General features: G+C 40.2%; 1 protein-coding gene across 1 annotated transcript in view; it reads left to right on the top strand.

Moving 5' to 3' along the window:
• Positions 1-19,354, top strand: part of NYAP2 (neuronal tyrosine-phosphorylated phosphoinositide-3-kinase adaptor 2) — a 318,780-nt gene that overhangs the window by 257,872 nt on the left and 41,554 nt on the right. The window contains exon 7 of the mRNA XM_023740121.1: positions 4,683-4,786. Coding sequence (XP_023595889.1) covers positions 4,683-4,786 — 104 coding nt within the window. The remainder of the gene's footprint in view (positions 1-4,682; positions 4,787-19,354) is intronic.

The raw sequence follows: 19,354 nt of genomic DNA, 5'->3' as shown, positions 1-19,354 counted from the left end.
GGAAAGTATTAGCCCAAGAGACAGAAAGGGCCACATAAACCAGAGACTTCATCAGCCTGAGACCAGAAGAACTAGATGGTGCCTGGTTAGCACCAATGACCACCCTGACAGGGAACACAACAAAGTCCCTGACGGAGTGGGGGAATAGTAGGATGCCGAACTCAAATTCTAGTAAAAAGACAAGACTTAACGGTCTGACTGAGACTGGAGGAACCCCAGAAAGCATGGCCCCTGACTCTCTGTCAACCTAAAACTAAAACAATTCCTGAGGCCAACTCTTCAGACAAAGATTAGACTAGACTGTGGAACATAGAATGATACTCGGAAGAGAGTGCTTCTTAGCTCAAGTAGTTACATGAGACTCAATGGGCAGCTTCTGTCTGGAGGTGAGACGAGAGGGCAGAGAGGTTAGGAGCTGGTTGAATGGACACGGGAAGTCAGGGGTGGAAAGGAGGAGTGTGCTGTCACAGTATAGGTAGAGCAATTAGGGTTACATAACAATGTATGTATAAATTTTAGTATGAGAGACTACTTTGAATTGTAAACTTTCACTTAAACTACAACAATAAAAAAAGGGCTTTTTTCTTGGGTGTAAGAAGAGCAGGTGTCTTTTAGTTCATAATTAGTCTCTTGATAGAACGAGTTTTCTGGAGGGGAGGAAAACTATATTTTAGATCTCTTTCTTGGCATATAGTTATTGTTTTTTGGAGTCTTCCAAAAGCAGTGGAAATATTCGTGTTAGTAAAATTCAGGATGAAAACTTATTGTTTCCAGTGCTATGTCTCTTAACCACAGTATCTGAGTCTCAAAGAGCAGTCATTTCAACAGATAAGTGAGCCTGGACGGTTTAACTATGATGCCACAGCTCGGGAGAGTCTCTAGGAGGTTTGGTTATCAATGGAATCTTTTTTGGAATTTTCTAGACTGCAGACAATTCTTTAGGCCAAAGAAATCTCGGTGGGTCCAAACCTCATAGGGATTTGTTCCACCAACCAGGCCCCACAAGCACCAGACTAGATCCCAAATATATTTAAATGAAGGATCTTAGAAAACTGAGAGAAGAGGAGCTAAAATGAGTGAAATAAAGAAAAGCAAAAATCTCATAATTAAATAAGTCCCTATCATATGACACGATTAAGAAGTTATGTTGTAGATGTGTACATCTGTGAACGTATACACACGTGTATGTGTTTGTATGTGTGTATGTACATGACGAATTTACGGAAATAAGTCTCAGACTGCTGTTGGAGTTAGGGTCATAATCCATATGAGGTATCCTGGGTTTTTAACGCCAACTGCTGGATAAGGAGAAGATAGAACCAGTATACTGATCTGACTCTAGAGCTAGCACACAGGGTTATTGGCTGATATTTCAAATTGCATGAGTCCCTGGATGGTGCAATTGGTTAAATGCTTGACTACTAGCTGAAGGTTGGCAGTTCAAATCCACCCAGAGGTGCTTTGGAAGACAGGCTTGGTGATGGGCTTCTGAAAAGTCACAGCCTTGAAAACCCTATGGGGCAGTTCTACTCTGCATGCATGGGGTCACCATGAGTTGGAATCGACTCAACAGCACCTAACAACATTTTAAATTGCAGTGTACAATTGGGGAGTGTTGTTGTTGTTAGGTGCTGTCAAGTCTGTTGCAACTCATAGTTACCCCATGTGACAGAGTAGAACTGCCCCACAGGGTTTTCTTGGCTCTAATCTTTGTGAGAGCAGATTGCCAGCCAGATCATTCTCATGCAGATCGACTGGTTGGGTTCGAACCACCAACCTTGCAGTTAGCAGCCACGCGCTCGCTCAACCTTTGTTCTACAGGGCTCCTCATTAGGGGGGTAGTTGTTTATATTGCATTGCCAAAGGGCCTGATGAACTGAGACAGGATCTGGACTAGCATCTAATGGGGGTAAACCAGGACATGATGACACCGGGAGTTTGCTTGGTTTTGGTGAGGTTCAGTCTGTGTGTTAGAGATAGCAGTGTCTAAAGAGGCTAATGAAGTCAGGGCCTGACAGGAAACCTAGCAGGGGAAATTAATCCGTAAGTACATTAGGTAAGGTAAAAGGCCCTCAATTTTGTCACTCGTTGGATAATCCCTTTAACATAAACTTCAAAAGAGCCTTAACAGTAAAGAAATATTATCTGCCATATGTTCCTAGGAAAAAATATTGAATTTTATCTCTCCATGTGACTAAATGTGCTACCCCAGTAATGGAGTATAAGGAAACATTATGAAAACCTATCGACCAGGATTCTGATGGATGCTTTACTCTATTATTTTATATAATAAAAGATGGTTCCCTATGGTATGCAAGGATTTATGACTCCTGAGAAATTAGGTTAATTTACAAGTTACGGTGATATTTTATATTCTATGTCATTGCATGATACATTTTTTATTTAAACAACCTCAGGGACTCTCCAGTGGTATTTTCAAGTGTGGGTTGGCAGATACCAGAATTACCTGCACAAAACCAGAAGGGAGGATTTTCAAATTCCATACCTCCTCTGAAATGATCACTAAAGGCTCATGTCCTTTTGACTGAGAATCCCTGCCTTAGTAAAGAGGACAGCCAGACCAGGTCTTAACCCAGGTCTTCTAACATCCTACTTTACCTCATTGCCTCTACTTGCTTGTAGATATTGCATTGATCTTTCTAGGTGTATTTGAGTGTCTTCAGTGAAAGAAAAATATGTATTAATTGAACAATTACTGTGTGCTCCCCACCAACATAAATGCACAAAATGATAGCAGGAAGTAGTGATATGGTATATAAGGGCTAAAGGAGTTCAGAAGAGAGAAAGAGATAAGCAACATTACAGAATTAGACGTTGAACTGTTTGTTGTTAGTTGCCGTCAAGTCAATTTTCAACTCATAGTGACCTCATGTGACAGAGTAGAACTGCCCGATAGGGTTTTCTAGACTGTAGTCTTTACTGAAGAAGATCGCCAGGTCTATCTCCCACAGAGTCGCTGGGTGGGTTCGAACCACCAACATTTTGGTTAGAGCCAAGTGCTTAACCATTTCACCATGAAGGATCCTTACATGTTGAACTAGGTCTTAGAAAATGGGTAAGAGTTGGTTTGATAAAAGTGAGGGGAAAGACTAGCCCATGAGAGGGAACAGCCTGAGTGGAAGATAAAGTGATAGTAACTTAGTGATGTAATACCGTTTGGTTTAGTTATTCAATGAACTTAATTTTTAAGTCATGTTTATACATAAATAGTTTTTGAAAAGCACTTATTTTGTGTAAATATCTATATTAAGGAAAAGGCTCAAGAAAGCTAAAGGTTAACTAAATGAAACATATATTTGATAAATTCATTTACTTGTTTTAGGAATGTATGAATGAAGACAGTATGGCCTGTGGAATTAAATAGAAACCAAGATTGTATTTGGAATAGAATCTCAGCCCTTTCATTCACCAGGCTTGTGATTTGGGCCCAGTTAAGTTCACTGAGCCTCAGGTCTCTCATCTGTAAATTGGGAGCATTTGTAGCTAACTCCGTAAGTCTGAAGATGGTCTTTAGGATTAGATACCACTTTAATGTAGTCCCGCTATACTCAAAACAGACATGAAAAACCAACCACGAATATAAAATTTTGTGATAAGAGTAAAAATGTTGATTTTTCTTTTAAAGATTTTTTTTCCCTTTCTTATCTTAAATATCTTCAAATATATTTTAAAATCAATGGCCTCTGCTTCCCACAAAGTCTATGCTTGTTAGATGAAGGGGCCTCTCTCAATCCCCAAATTGCAAACTTCAAAGTTTCATTTCAATGGGCAAGACAGTTAAATTGGACTTCTTAAATAGAAAAAGAGGGGAATGTTTATTAGGTTTGAAAAATATCATTATGAAAGGTTGCCAAAGTCTTAAAAGATAGGTATAAAATTTCAAGCAAATCCAGAGAAGTTGGAGAGACAATACGTTGAAAACATGAGATATAGTCAGTACAAATGCAATGACGTAGACTTCGGAATTAAGAGAGAAGAATGACAAATGAAAGGAAGGAAGGGAGGAAGGGGGGCAAGGAGGAAAGAAAAGGAAGAGAAAAAGGGAGAGAGGGAGGGAGGAAGGAAGGAAAAATAGGAAATTCAGAGAGGGTGAATAAGGCATTTTAGCACATGAGTTCTGTGGACCAAACCTGAAATGAGTCACCAAAAATAGCCATGTCACTTACTCTTTCCCTTAATGAGTATTGTTGCTCTTATAATCTCTCAATAGAAACTACCCCTAAATGTGGTTAAATGTGCAAGGGAACAAGGCCTATCCTTCAGTCGTCTGTTCTTTATTCCCCAGCAGGTGATCTGAGGATAAAGCTCCTTTTTGAGTCAGCTGTTATAAAATTATTTAATCACCCACCAGTGATTAGTTGACATCAGAAGCATTTGTGTATTAACACAAGCAGTTTGCACTCAGCTACCAACCAAAAGGTTGGCAGTTGGAAGCTACCCATCAGCACCATGGAAGAAAGGTCTGGTGATCTGCTTCCATAAAGATTACAACCAAGAAAACCCTATGGAGCAGTTCTACTCTGTAACACATGGGGTCACCATAAGTAGGTATTGACTCAATGGCAATGGGTTTTTGTTGTTAGCAAAACAGAAAGGGAATCTGAATGCCCTTCCATCCCTACAGATGTTATCAGCTAATACTTGGTCTTTCTCCTTCACAGAGCCTAAGGTAAGCTGCAAGTTAGGCCGGTCTGCGTCCACATCAGGTGTGCCTCCTCCATCAGTTACTCCTCTCAGGCAAGCCAGTGACCTGCAACAGAGCCAGGTACCATCATCGTTAGCCAGTGGTGATTGACTTCCTGTGATGCAACATACCAAATGCTTCCCACCTGTCTGTCGTGTGTTGCTGTAGACAACGTTTGCGTTTGCTTTTCTTTTTCTATGTGTGTATGGGTGGGTGGGATGAGCTGTGCAGTCTGTGTTTTCATTCAAAAAGGAAAGTCTATCTTCCCTGTGATTGGTGAAACTTTCTTTGCTGTTTGTGACCAAATCGTTTTTTGTCTCTGGTTTCCATCATTCTGTAATATAAATGTAGTAAACTTGTACTATATGTATTGGCTTAGTGGTTAATTTTTTAAAATTCTTTCTCTCTTCCATGTTTTGTGTACTTTTATACTGTCTCTGAAAATTTATCAACATTTGATAAATTTATCTACTTTGTTTTATGTATATTTCTTTTTAAATGTTTTGTCCACAGTATTTGCACAGATGTTATCAATGAATTTGTACATAACTCTTAGTTCTTATCCTATTATACTGTAATATCTTTGGCAACTTTACCTTTATTTTTTACATAGCTTGGAGCATGATTGTAAGACACTGTGAATATCGATGTCCTTATAAATATTCATATGCCAACTCATTTGGATTAAACATGGCAGCTAGCCTCTCTTCTTTCTTAGGCCATAGAAACAAATTGACCTACCAGATAATATAGGATATTTACCCAAAACTTTAGATCAATAAGGCAACCTTGAATAAATGACTTTTTTCTCTTATATAAACAATCAAAATATTCTCCAGAAGAGAATATAAGTGTCTTTGCATGGTAAATGAGATCTCTATTATCACTTGGAGAAAAGAAACAAGAAATAAAGGTGTAAAGTAAAATATCACTTAATCCTTTACAGTACAACATATTGCTCTGATGTTCATTTGGGCGCGTGGTGGCGCATGGAGAATTTTGTAGGGGGAAAGTCACTACACAGAAATGTCCTATGTAGAACTCACCCAACAGGAATTCAGTACGTTGACTTCATCAGTAAAGCTGAATTGCTGCTGCTGTTAAGTGCTATGGGTGTTACATAGGATAATCCTGGAGTGGTTTCTCTCTGCTTCCCAGCTTTCTTTGCATCCATGAAACTCTTCTGAATTAGGAAATCATAAAGCTCGTGATGATCCCTCCATGGGAATTGCCCATTACTGATAAGCAAATTATACACTCATCGATTATTTAAAATGTCAGGCTATTTTGAAAATATAACTAGGCAGAATAATTGCATCTTTTTCCAAATGGAAGATAGTGTGCTTCTTAGTATTTTGTTCTGAATTAAATATGCACAGGGTTTCATTAATGAACATGCAAGGTATCTACAAACACAAGAGATGAGAGGCTGCTCTCAAGAACATCTCAAGTGTGATTTAGAGTTTATTGAGTCTTAGTTTAAAATGTTAGATGACTTTATAACAAAATGTAGCCAGCTCAAACACTTTCTGGATATAAAAGAAATAGAAATAATAAGACAATGAGTTAATAAATGCGTAAGAACACAGTTAACCTCATTAAGATAAATTGTACCTTAGTTGATTAAAGCTATTCAGAAAATACTAGATTCACCAATACCTAAAATTTAAACAGAAATTTGGATACAGAAAGGAGAGAATTTTAGCTAATTGGCAGAGGATTGCATTAATACAATCAATTTTCCAAGTACATGATCTTTGTTATTAGATTATCTTCATTGTCTCAGAGGGATTTTGTTTTCTTCTGTTGTTGATTTCTCCAATCGTTTTTATAGCTTCTTCATCTTAAGTCCATTTAAATGTCAATGAAAGCAGTTCCTCAAGAGGGTGAACTTTCAGAAACATGCTACAGTTTTTGTGCCTTTGCATTATCAAATCTTTGCTCATCTGATGGGATGCTCTACATTCTTCAAAATATAGCGACACAAGAAAGCTCCTCACACCATTTGTATGCTGTTGGTTTCCTTATCTACTGGCAGAAATTCTGGCCCACAAGCCATGTTGTAGATGGGGTGTAATAGCTACAAAATGGAAAGCCGGCTTGTGAACTTCTCTTCTGTGGAGTGTGACCAGTTGTAGTATTAATGTATTCCTATATGGTGCAATGGTTAAAGAGCTCTGCTGCGAACCAAAAAGTCATCGGTTCGAACCCACCAGCAGCTCCACAGGAGAAAAATGTGGCAGTCTGCTTCCGTGAAGATTCACAGCCTTGGAAATTCTATGGGGGCAGTTCTACCCTGTCCTATAGGGTCACTATAAGCCGGAATGACTTGACGGCAGTGAGTATATTCTAGAGCTAAAGGGGAAAGCATAATTTGGAAGAAGCTTCCTCTGCACTCCTATGATCTAGGATTCAACTAAAGTCAGTGAATTGAAGATTATTTAAGATTCTCTTCTCACCTAATTTTCACATCCTTGTCATAAGCATGACTGAGATGTCTCTTTAAATTACAACCAGGAAGACACTGTCCTTTGATCAGTAACCCAAGGCAATGGTGGAAGACATTTGAACACGTTGAATCTAAGAGTGAATACAACAACTAGGTAGGTTATGGGACACCAGTAATATCAAACAGACTCAAACAAACAAGCAATCATCTTGGTGACCTTTTAAGGAGTTTTTCAACACGAGGATTCCCGATATTATCCAAACCCAGAATTCTTAATAATTAATAGATTTCTCAGGAAGCCTGGTTGTGCAATGGTTAAGTACTCATCTGCTAACCAAAAGCTTGGTGGTTTGAACCCACCAGCAGCTCCGTGGAATAAAAGACCTGGTGATTTGCTCCCATAAAGATTACAATCTAGAAAACCCTATGGGGTAGTTTTACCCTATCCTATAGGGGCCTATGGGTTGAAATTGATTCAACAGCACACAACAAGAATGATAAATTTCTCATTAGGACATCAGTGGAAAACCATATGATCTATTAAAAACAAACAAAAGAAGTCACGAAACCATAAGTAATTCCAATGGTCTATTGAGCAAACTCGCCTCAGGAAGGCTGTGTCATTTTAGTCATCCTGCAAGACATTACTGCTCATAGTGAAGGGAAATAGGCTTCTACTCAGATTGTTTGTTCATATCTTATCTCTTTTCAGTTCTTGTGGCCCTGGTTTGTCACTTACCATTTCATGGCATAGTTGAGGTGTTCTAGGAAGTGTTGTAGGTGTAGTAGATATAAGTACTTGGCATTGTCCTACTTCCAGAGATGCACAGAAGTGCCAATAGTGACTGGTTGTGCCCCTGAGGAGGCTAAGGCCAATAGTGACTGACTATCCCCTAGAGGAATCCAAGGTCAATAGTGACTGACTACATTCAAAGAATGTAGGGTTAATAATGACTAGCCACTTCCAACGGGTCTAGGGCCAATAATGACTGATGGCTCCCCAGTGAGCCTACGGCCAAGATGACTGACCATTTCCCAGTGAAGTCAATAGTTATTAACTACCCTCAAAGAGCCTAGGACCAATAGTGACCGACTCCCCCACCCCCGAGGAATCTAATGCTAATAGTGACTGACCACCACCAGAGTGGAAACCCCGGTGGCTGCTAACCAAAAGCTCGGCAGTTCAAATCCACCAAGCGCTCCTTGGAAACTCTATGAGGCAGTTCTACTCTGTCCTATTGGGTCGCTATGAGTTGGAATGGACTTGACAGCAATGAGTTTTTTACCACCAGAGCATGTGTATAAACAAAGGTGAAGGCAATGTATCGCCTGGCTTTGCAATCTGTTTTAGCCTCATTTAACTGCAGCAGATGCAAAATCTGTACAACTGGATAATCTCATCTGACTGGAACTTTAAAATATGTGAAAGAAGATGGGAAACTTGGGGAAGAAGTCAAGCATGAGTTCTAAAGCATTTTGAGTTTGTTCTACAATGTATAAAACTCTCTAAAACTCAGGAAGAAGAGATGAAAAACAGGGTTTTTTGTTTGTTTGTTTTATTAATTCACTCCTGAATACGTAGAGTAGGCATAAGACAATTAGGGGAACATGACATTTCTTGGAATTTTATTGTGACGCAGTAACATGTTTTGGCATTTGTCATAATGCAAATCTTTGAAAATTAGACTGAATTTCTGGGCCTGCAATTAGGAAGTGATTTTCTTTTCTTAGTTATAAAAGTAAAAATATATGTTGTTGCTGTTAGTTGCCGCTGAGTCAGTTCCGACTCATGGCGACCCCATGTGTGCAGAGTAGAACTACGCCATAGAGTTTTCAAGGCTGTGACCTTTCGTAAGTAGATCGCCAGGCTTTACTTCCAAGGTGCATCAAGGTGGGCTTAAACCACCAACCTTTCAGTTAGTAGTCCAGTCGTCAGTCATTTGCACCTTCCTGAAACTTCCAAATGTATAGAAATATTATATTGAACTTCGAGCACATGTCACATTCTCTCTTTTTTTTTCTTTTCTGTGACTAAGTAGAAAGCTGTGAACTCAGAAGAGATGTGAGAGCTTTGTAGACAGTAGATGAGGTTCATGTGATTCTCCCATCTCTGACTGAGACAGGCCTGCCTGTTCAGTGACCCCCATTGGAGATGGTGTTATCCATAGTCTTGGCCATGTGAAAACCAGGCTTCCTTCAAGTCTATAGGTGCCAGGAAGAGTATTTCTAAACAGAGTGCCACTTCTCCTTGAAAAATTTTCCCAAGAAATATTTGAATTAGTCTTTCTGGGAAGTGGGGAGATGAGAGCCACACCCTCCATTACACATACAAACATACACACACTTACACATTCAAACTCCCTCACACTCATATACACTCACACTCACACATACTTATACACACACTCACACACTCTTATACCCACTCATATATACACTTACACACTCATGAACACTCATATATACACACATACTCATACACACATAAACACACACACATTATCAAACTCCCTCACACTCAGACACACACAGTCATACACACATGCACACACTGGTACATACACTCACAGCTACAGATGCACTCATTCACACACACTAATACACACTTACATACACTCATACACTCACACACACACACACATACACACTCATTAACACACACCCTTCACTATTTTAAAATGGCAAATTCCCATGTCAAGTCAAGGAATCACAGAGATAACAGTATCCTAACTGTTGAACTGGAATACTCCATTTGTTTATCCTAAACTGGATTACCTCTGATAGTCCTTGATTTGTAGGGGAGGGGGAATAAGATAAGGCCATCCATAATTATTTTTGCACATATATTTCAAGGCCTGGCAGACCCAAGTCTCTTTAGAAGTCTAAACACAATGCCTTTGCCCCATTGTTCTGTGAGGCCCCGTGCGTAATACTAGCAGCTTCTTCACCACCCAAGACAGGCATTTCTCCAGCTTAGTCCCTTTTGTATACTTAAAAGCTATTATCCAAGCAAAGAAGCTCAGTTCCTTGCCCCATTGCAATTATTTTTCAAATGTTTATTCCTTTTGCCACAGTTCTCTGGACTGTCATCAAGCTCCTGACATCCCCCTTCAGCTTGGTGACCCTGCTTGGAGCATAATGAGAGCCTGGTGGAGCTGCCCATAGAGGAAGATGGCTTCTCTTCCTTTGCAGGCTCCATGGCTACATCTGCGCCAGCATCCAGACAGCTGCTATGGGAATGAAACGCCACTTCAGGGTGTTCTATCTTGATGCATATCCCCCATATCCAGAGTGCATGTCTGGACATGCCCAGATGTCAAAATTGCTTTCTAGATACTTTAAAAAAAAAAAAAAAGGGAGATAGGCAATCCAAAGATAAGAAGTTGGGAAGCAAGTAGGCAAATCCTTGACGAGGACTGTGTCCAATTCGGATGTGCACCTCCAAAGCCCAGCACAGCATGTGGCACTCAATGACCTTTTGTTGACTAAGGGTCTCTGTATATAAATCTCTCTCTCTCTTTCTATCTGTCTCCTTGGAGAAGACCGAAAACCTCTTACAAGATGTAATTTTTGTGAGATTGCAAATCTAAAATCGTGTTCTCGAGTTTTTAATACCTCTAGAACAGTGGAAGGATTTTGATTTGTCCCACAGCCCCTTTGTGTATATGCGATGCTTTGCCTTAAAGTCTGTAGAAGACCACCACTCTTCCGCAGGGTCTGAGTGGTTCTGGGCTTTCATTCGACTTTCCAGATAATCACCAGGACATTTCCACATAAACTTGTCCCTGGAGAGGGTGAGAGAGCCTAAAGACAAGGAAAACTGAGTACAGCAACTTTCTAAGTTATGAAGGAGGACATACGATGGAAATCCGATTTCGTCCACTCAGTACCCTGAATACTGTAGCCTTAAAGGAGGTGTACTTATTTAATTGCACCTTTAATGCATAAAATCAAATGGAAAAACAAAATCAAAACCTAAGGATTGAGAAACCTTACCAGTGTTTCCTCTTTAGAACTCCTGTGCTATCATTAGCATGGATATGGTTTGTTTTGGCTTGAATATGGTGGTTCAGTGACAGAATTATTGTCTTCCATGTGGGAGAGCTAGGTTCAACCTGGGCCAATAAACCTCATGCAGAGCCACCACCAGTCTGTTAGTGGAGGCTTGCGTGCTGCTGTGATGCTGAACAGATTTCAGTGGAGCTTCCAGACTAAGATAGACTAGAAGAGTGGCATGGCGATCTACTTCCAAAAGTCAGCAAATGAAAACCCTATGGATCACCATGGGCCAGTCTCCAGCTGATCATGGGGATGGCACAGGACCGGGCAACATTTTGTTCCATTGTGTATGGGATCACCATGAGTTGGGGTTGACTTGAGGGCAACTAATAACAAGTGAATGCTTTAGTTCAGCCCCATTCTCTATAGATGTAGGACATATTTATTATGAAGTTTCATCTGATCCGTTGGATACATTTTCAAGTGCTTTCTTATCTAGAAGCTATGTTTTGGTTGTGGAAGAGAGAAAAACAAAGCATTAGGAAAGGGGGCACAGAATATGTGGTTGGGGAACATGTTCCACTCTGTCTCAAAGTGATTAAGGGGTCCCCTTGGTACCATCCCTGCTCCAGTGTTAAGCAAATATTTCTCTGAGGCCCTGTGATAGTCCAGCCCCCCCTCCCCCATCAGCCCTGAGCAGAGAGAATGCTCTACATCCTATGTGGACATTTAAGTAGCTTATTTGATTGAATACTTATAGTTACATCAAACAACAGAACATACAGCCAAACAGCAAAAGCTGAACTCCCTTCATTGATAGATAGCTTCCCATCATCACAGAGCTTCCTGCAGTATACTCAATGTCGTTTACAGCTTAGTCCTGTTGTTTGCTTCATTCTGCATACACATTAACCCTGACATATATTTCCAAATATGTACAAGTCCACTAGGGGGACTTGGAAAACCCTACCAAGTTTACAATGCAATGTAAATATCGCATTGGAGAAGTGTTTATCTGTGCTAACTTCAAATTGTAAAATACAGTGTCATGTTAATGAAGATTATGTTACCAATATAGTATGGTTATTTGTTATAATAATGATATTTACCAAAGTGATGGGAACTGGTCGGGTGAAATGCTGAATAAATTCTTACTGCACATAGAACGTCAGTGGCTGTGTTGATCTACTGCCATGTATTACGGACTAGTTGCATTAAAATAATGCAAGTGTAAAAAATAAATAAATAACGGTCTCTTAACATGTGCTCGCTACAACCCTGTCTGATTGGTTTCAAAAAAAATTTTTAAAAAAAGGCTTTATTATCTTACTGGGCACTTTATGAGCTCTAATTAATATATTTAAAGAAGAAAAAAAGATATACTATTATCTTTAAACATCTGCTAAATCCAGTAATATGTGTAATGAAATGTTGGAATATTTGATTTCCATACAAAGAACTCAGATGGCGGAAACTCAGTTGGGCAGAGACATTCTGACATGCTATTATTAAGCCATTGTGTTCGCTAACTTTGTATATATTTCAAGTTGCAGGATACTTTGGGGTCACCTTCTAAAGCCCAGTAGTCTTTGTGTCTAGTCACTTAGCAACTCCATGATTAAGTAGAATGAAGCAAAACAAAACCCACCCCTTGCTCCTTAGCCAACTCAATCCTCACCATACACAGGATAGTCTTGCCGTTCATTCCCTCAGAGTAGCAGGGAGAGTGTAATTAACGAAAGGAAGAAGCCCTCTTAGAGGTCTTGAATGGATTGACAAGTGGAGGTGGGGATGGGGGGCAAGGGGACTCTAAGACCCTCTGCCATCTCACTCTATTGTCCCTAATACAGTTCAGAGTCTTGTCAACCAGCCCACCAAGGCTACAGGTAAAAAAGCAAAGTAGCTTAAGCATATGCTCCGGCATTCTTTAACACATGGAAGGTACAAAACCTTATTCAGGGCTCTTGGGTGAAGTTTGCATAATGAGAGCCATGTGTCATTTATTGTCGTCTCCAACGTGCCTACTGTGTGCTAGGCCCAGTGCTGAGAGCTTCCCCTGCATCACCATAGGTGTGGTATCTACAGTCCTGTCCCACCGGGATTCTTACTATTCCACATTACAACTGAGGAAGCTAAAGGGAGGTTATGGACCTTGTCCACGTTCTTACGCTTATTAAATGTCAGAATCTATGATGTTAACTACTCAACTAAATTAAAAGCCTGAGATTTAGAGGAAGTAACACTTGTATTAGGATCCCAGCTCGACAGTTAGTTGCTGTATGAACTTAAATACAGTCCTCAACTTTCTGAATCTTCTTTCTTACCTGTAAAATTGGGGAAGTATTATCTGCCTAAGGAGCACTGGTGGCACAGTGAATAAGAGCTCGGCTGGTAACTGAAAGGTTGGTGGTTCGAACCCACCAACTGCTCCATGGGAGAAAGATGTGGCAGTCTGCTTCCATAAAGGTTACAGCCTGGGAAACCTTATGGGGCAGTTCTACTCTGTCCTGCAGGGTCACTGTGAGTTGGAAGCAACTCTAAGGCAACAGATATTATCTGCCTTATATGGTCATTGTTGAGGATTAATGAGAAAACATACGTATGTAAAGTCCTGGACGGACATCACTTGCTTGATAAATATTTATTCTTTCTCCTCACTCTTTTAACTTTTCCTTCTTCTAAAAATTCACCTTTCCTCCTTCCTGGAACATTCTAAAGAAAACACTAGTTCTACTTAGTGGTATGCCAAAGAGTGCAGGCATCGAGGAAGGGATTGTATCTACCCTGCCATCACTTACATTGTACGGTATAGAACTACCAACCATGATGAAAATAACAAGCAGGCAGATTTCTAGTTAATTTTATTACTGACTTTAAATCCTCTACAGACAATGCATCCCTATTGTCTACACCCAGGACAGATTGGTCTCACTTCCCCCATCCCTCCTTGGTACACCACTGGATCTTATTACATTCACTATTTTTTCTCCCCCACAGAGGAAATTAGATACTCAGTTATGCGCCATGCCATACAGAGTCCGTATCTGCTACTTCTTACCCTGTAGGTCCCATATGTGAGGCTGGGAAGCAAAGTAAGTAGAAAAGGGCTACAGGGTATCATTTCAGGAAAGCCAACTCACCTGTTCCTTAATCCTATTTACTCTCTTACTTGAATTAAGGTAGGAGTGAGCACAATGAAGATATTAAAGCGATTTAGGAAGATGTTATCGGCTAGAGTCAGGACAAAAGATGTAGAGACACAGGCTGCATTTTTTCCAACTTCAGCATTTACTTAAAACCTGCCTAGCCCACGGTTTTAAGTGCATTATTTTCTTAAACTTTAGGATATACATATATACGTACGTATATATACATACATAGATATATATACAATACACACGTATGTGTGTGGATAAACACAAACATGTACCTATATAAGAATATATATTACTCACATTATATGGATCCTCAATGCAGCTAACTATTGAAGTGTCAGGTGGGAGAGAGGGCTGGCCAGCTGACTAGGGAAAGTGGCATAACATTAGGTAGATGCATAGCGCCACCTAGTATCTGAAGCGCACTTTGCAACTGTGCTTTACTTTTCCTAGGTTGAAATCTTGGACCAGGGCAGATTGCCAGGTCTACTTTGCTGTATAGGGTGCCCACGAGTCAGAATCGACTCCAAGGCATCCAGCAACAACAGCAACAACATCTTTGCTTTTAAAAATAGTGGAATGAAACAAATTTTGTTTTATGACAGAGAAGATATGCTTTGGGGATAATAAGCATAATGTATTTATAGAAATTCAGGGAAAATTTTCTGATGATATTTGGCTTAGATCTTTTTCACTATTTTAGTCTTGCAATATTAAGTTGTCTAACATAGGAGCTGTCTTAGTTATCTAGTGCTGCTGTAACAGAAATCGCACAAATGAGTAGCTTTAACAAACAGAAATTTATCTTCTCACAGTTTAGGCGGCCAGAAGTCCAGACTCAGGGTACCAGCTCTAGGGGAAGGTTCTGTCTCTGTTGGCGCTGGAGGAAGGTTCTTGTCTCTTTTGAACTTCTGCTTCTGAATAGTCTTCACGTGGCTTGGCATCTCTCTTTCTTCATCTCCACTTGCTCACTTGCTTGTTTAATTTCTTTTATATCTCAAAAGAGATTGACTAAAGATACACCTTACACCAATCCTGTCCTATTAACATAATGAAGGCAACCCATTCCCAAATGGGATTATAACCACAGGCATAGAGGTTAGTATTTACAGCACATCTGGGCGGACATAATTCAATCTGTAACATTCCACCCTTTGGCCCCCCCAAAATTCATGACTTTGCCACATGAAAAACATAGTCACTCTACCTCATCATCGCAAAGTCTTAACTCCAAGTCAAAATCGCATCTTCTGAATCATCTAAATCAAATATGGGTGAGACTTTTGGCAGATTCCATCCTGGGGCAAAATTCCTCTTCATCTGGGAACCTGTGAAATCTAGACTAGAAGTTATCTGTTTCCAGTGTATGATGGTGGAACAGGCACAAGGTAGACATATCTGTTACAAATGGGAGAGATTGCAGAGAAAAAAGGGATAACAGGCACCAAGCAAACCCCAAGCCCAGAAGAACAAATTACATTAGCTCTCAAGGCTTGAAAATAATTCTCTGTTCCCTGAGACCATCTGGGCAATGGCCCTGCCCTCCAGATTCTGGATGTTGGCTGTACCCTCTGGATTCTGGGTGAAAGCCTCTCAGCCCTGGGCTTCGGCTCCACATTCGAGGCCCACTGGGATGGTAACTCTGCTCCCTGGGCTTTGGACAGCCCCATTCTCCTAGTCCATCCGAGTGGCTGCCTGAATCCCTTGGCCGGGCAGACCTCATTCTTCTTCCTCTTAGGCATGGCAGGCCACCCCCTCAGCTTTGGGCAGTTGCCCCATCCCGCTGGCACTTGTAAATGGCAACCCCACACTCTGGACCGAGCTGGTGAAAATCTGACTCTTTTAAACCTAGGAGGTCATGACTCCACCCTTTGAAACCAATGCATCCCTGTTTCCTGTGCTCCTTCCAACAGTTCTGTTGATCTCTGAGCTGCTCCAAGGATGGTCTTTTTCTTTTCTTGAAGAACAACAGATGTAGCTCCTTTGGCCTGTTTCTTGCCTGTAGAATTCCAAGAAACAGACAGGACTCTTTCCTTTCGTTCTTTCTCTCTTCCCTTCAGTTTAAGTTGATGGGTTTTCTGCTGTGGTAGTTGGTTAGATCCATCAGTCACAGATTTAATCTCTTTAACAAAAGATTGTGTAGCCACATCCTTGTGAAAATTTTAGGATATGTGTCCTGAGTTTGTACAACAAAATTTTCCATCTCTTTAAGTTTTGTTTTCATTTTACACAGTTCATTTTTAAGTCCATCTCTTTCCTCTCCATTTTACTATAAGTGGCAAAGAGAAACCACGCGGCCCCTTTGACATCTTGCTTAGAAATCCCCTCAGCAAAATATCCAAGTTCATCACTTACAAGTCCACCTTCCACCAACATTTGAACATAATTCAGACAAATTCTTTGCCACTGCAAAAAAAGCATCACCCTTTCCACATTGTCCAATCACATGTTCATCATTTTCTTTGTAAGCCTCACCAGAAGCACATTTAACATCCACATTTTTAGCAACATTCTGTTGCTGGCACCATATGTATTCTCTAAGAACATAGAGAATTTCTCTGTAGCTCTCCTCTCTTCCTTCTGTGCCCTCACCAGAATTGCCTTTGATGTCCATAATTCTACCAACAATCTCTTCAAGGCAATCTAGGCTTTCACTACAAGGTCTCTTAAAACTCTTCCAGCCTCTACTCATTACCCAATTCCAAAACAGCTTCCACATTGTAGGTATCTGTTAGTGCAGCACCCCTACAAATGAGTGACTTTAACAAACAGAAATTTATTTTCTCACAGTTTAGGAGGCTAGAAGTCCAAATTCAGGATGCTAGCTCTAGGAGAAGGCTCTCTCTCTGTTGGCTCTGGAGGAAGATCCTCGTCTCTTTTGAGCTTCTGCTCCTGGGTAATCTTCATGTGGCTTAGCATCTCTCTTCCTCCATCTCAGCTTGCTCACTTACTTCTTTAATCTCTTTTATATCTCAAAAGAGATTGACTGAAGACACACCCTACACTAATCCCGCCTCATTAATATGATGAAGACAACCCATTCCCAAATGGGATTATAACCACAAGCATAGAGGTTAGTATTTACAGCACATATTTTGGGGGGACATAATTCAATCTATAACAGGAGCCTTGATGGCATAACAGTTAAGTGCTCAGCTGCTAACCAAAAGGTTGGCAATTCGAAACCACCCAGTAGCTCCGAGGGAGAAAGATCTGGTGATCTGCTTCCATGAAGATTGCAGTCTAGAAAATCCTATGGGGCAATTCTGCTGTCACATGGGGCTGCTATGAATTGAAATCAAATCAATGGCACCTAACAACAACAACTTTTAAATATTGTTTTTCATAGTTTTGGGGGAGGGGGGTAATGAATCACAGCAGGTGATCGCTAAGCAATACACATTATTTATGACTAGATTCAGCTATTCTAATTAGGATTTATGACATCTTTCCTGTATTGTAATTCTCTTAATTCCATCTGAGCCTCCAAGAAAAGAGATCATTATCCCTATTTTATAGACTGAAAAGAAAAACAAAAGAGAAAACTTGATTGGCTAAATGAAATAATTTCTCCTTGATTTCGTTTGATTTCCATTAACATATTTCAAACATAATTTAGGATTATCTCCAGGAAAGAAAGAATCTCCTCAACCAATGGCTAAATTTACCTCCAACTTAAATTACGTAGGGATTAAGAGTAAACATTCACATTGTATAGACAAAGGCTCAGAATTACATATAACCTGGGAATATACCACACTTGACTCAGAATACTACCTCCACACTGAGAAAGCCTTACTCAAGAAGTACTGGAGATCTGTAATTTCTCCTGTGTACCTGCTGGACATACCTTTGTTCTTTATTCTGTGCTGCAAATAAACATCATCCTTTAATTTGAAGCACCTCCTCAAATAAAGCAGATTTCCAAACTTTGGTTTGCTTTGTTGAGGGCTTATTATATGCTCATCACATGCTCAGCACTTTGTTATCTAATTTTATCTCACAGCGTATCTATAAAGTAGACAATGTTGCCCTCATTTCCTTCATGAGGAAACTGAGCATCAGAGAATTGCTATTACCTGTTGAAGGTTGTATAGCTAGTAAGTGGTTATATGGACATGAGGTTTAAGCCCAGGTGGTTCTATCTCGCTAACTACTCCTGGGTTGGTTGGTTGGTTTTTTTCCCCTACCATGCATAGCTGCCTCTCAGGCGAATTTGCTCTCTTCCTAAATCTCACCTCCCTTCACTTTCGCTCATCCATTTACTTACTCCCTCTTTGATATTCAAGGCCATGCCTTTTAACTTTTCTAGATTAAAAGCTACATGGGTGAGAGTTGGAAACAACTAAGGCTTCAACTAAGCAGGGCTTCACCTGAAAGCAAGACCTCCAAAAGTGAGACGGAGCATGGGGGTGTAACTCCTGGAAGGAGCTGTCACTCTTTACTTGTGTCATTGCTTGTGAGCCTTGGACTAGTGTTGTGAGAAATCAACCATGCAGGCATGTGTGCACACACGTGTGTGTGTGTGTGTTGAACATAAACACTGGAGCACATTTAACTCTCTTTCCACATTCTCAAAAGAAAATATGCTCGCCCACTACACACACACACACACTTAGAAATATACACATAAATACCAGCTTCTAGAATATGGGCATAGATTTAAACAACATACAGAAGACAAAATAATGTATTCACCAAAATTTATGTGGTTCCTGGGCTCCCAATGCAATCCTATGGACAGACACTTAAAAAATGTGAGGAAAAAACCCCAGCCCTACTGTCACTTCAAAGCATTTGTTTGCTAAAGTAAATGCTGCATTAGAGCTAGTTAATAATCCCTGGTTGTTAGCTATTTTTGACAGGGATGGTATTTGGAATGTTGCATTTAATGATCTAGTTCCCAGAAAATGAGGAAGTTATTTGAAGGACCAAAAGGTGTCAAGACTAATCCTATTCAACCCAATCAACTTTGCATATGAAAGGGTAGAGCCTTTCAGGAGAAGCCAACGGAGCTCAACTCCCTTATCATTTGAGATAAAACCT

Source organism: Trichechus manatus, unplaced genomic scaffold, assembly GCF_000243295.1.
Source record: "Trichechus manatus latirostris isolate Lorelei unplaced genomic scaffold, TriManLat1.0 scaffold00147, whole genome shotgun sequence".
NCBI lineage: Eukaryota > Metazoa > Chordata > Mammalia > Sirenia > Trichechidae > Trichechus > Trichechus manatus.
Note: the sequence above shows the minus strand (reverse complement) of the source record. Positions and strands in the feature narration are given on the sequence as shown.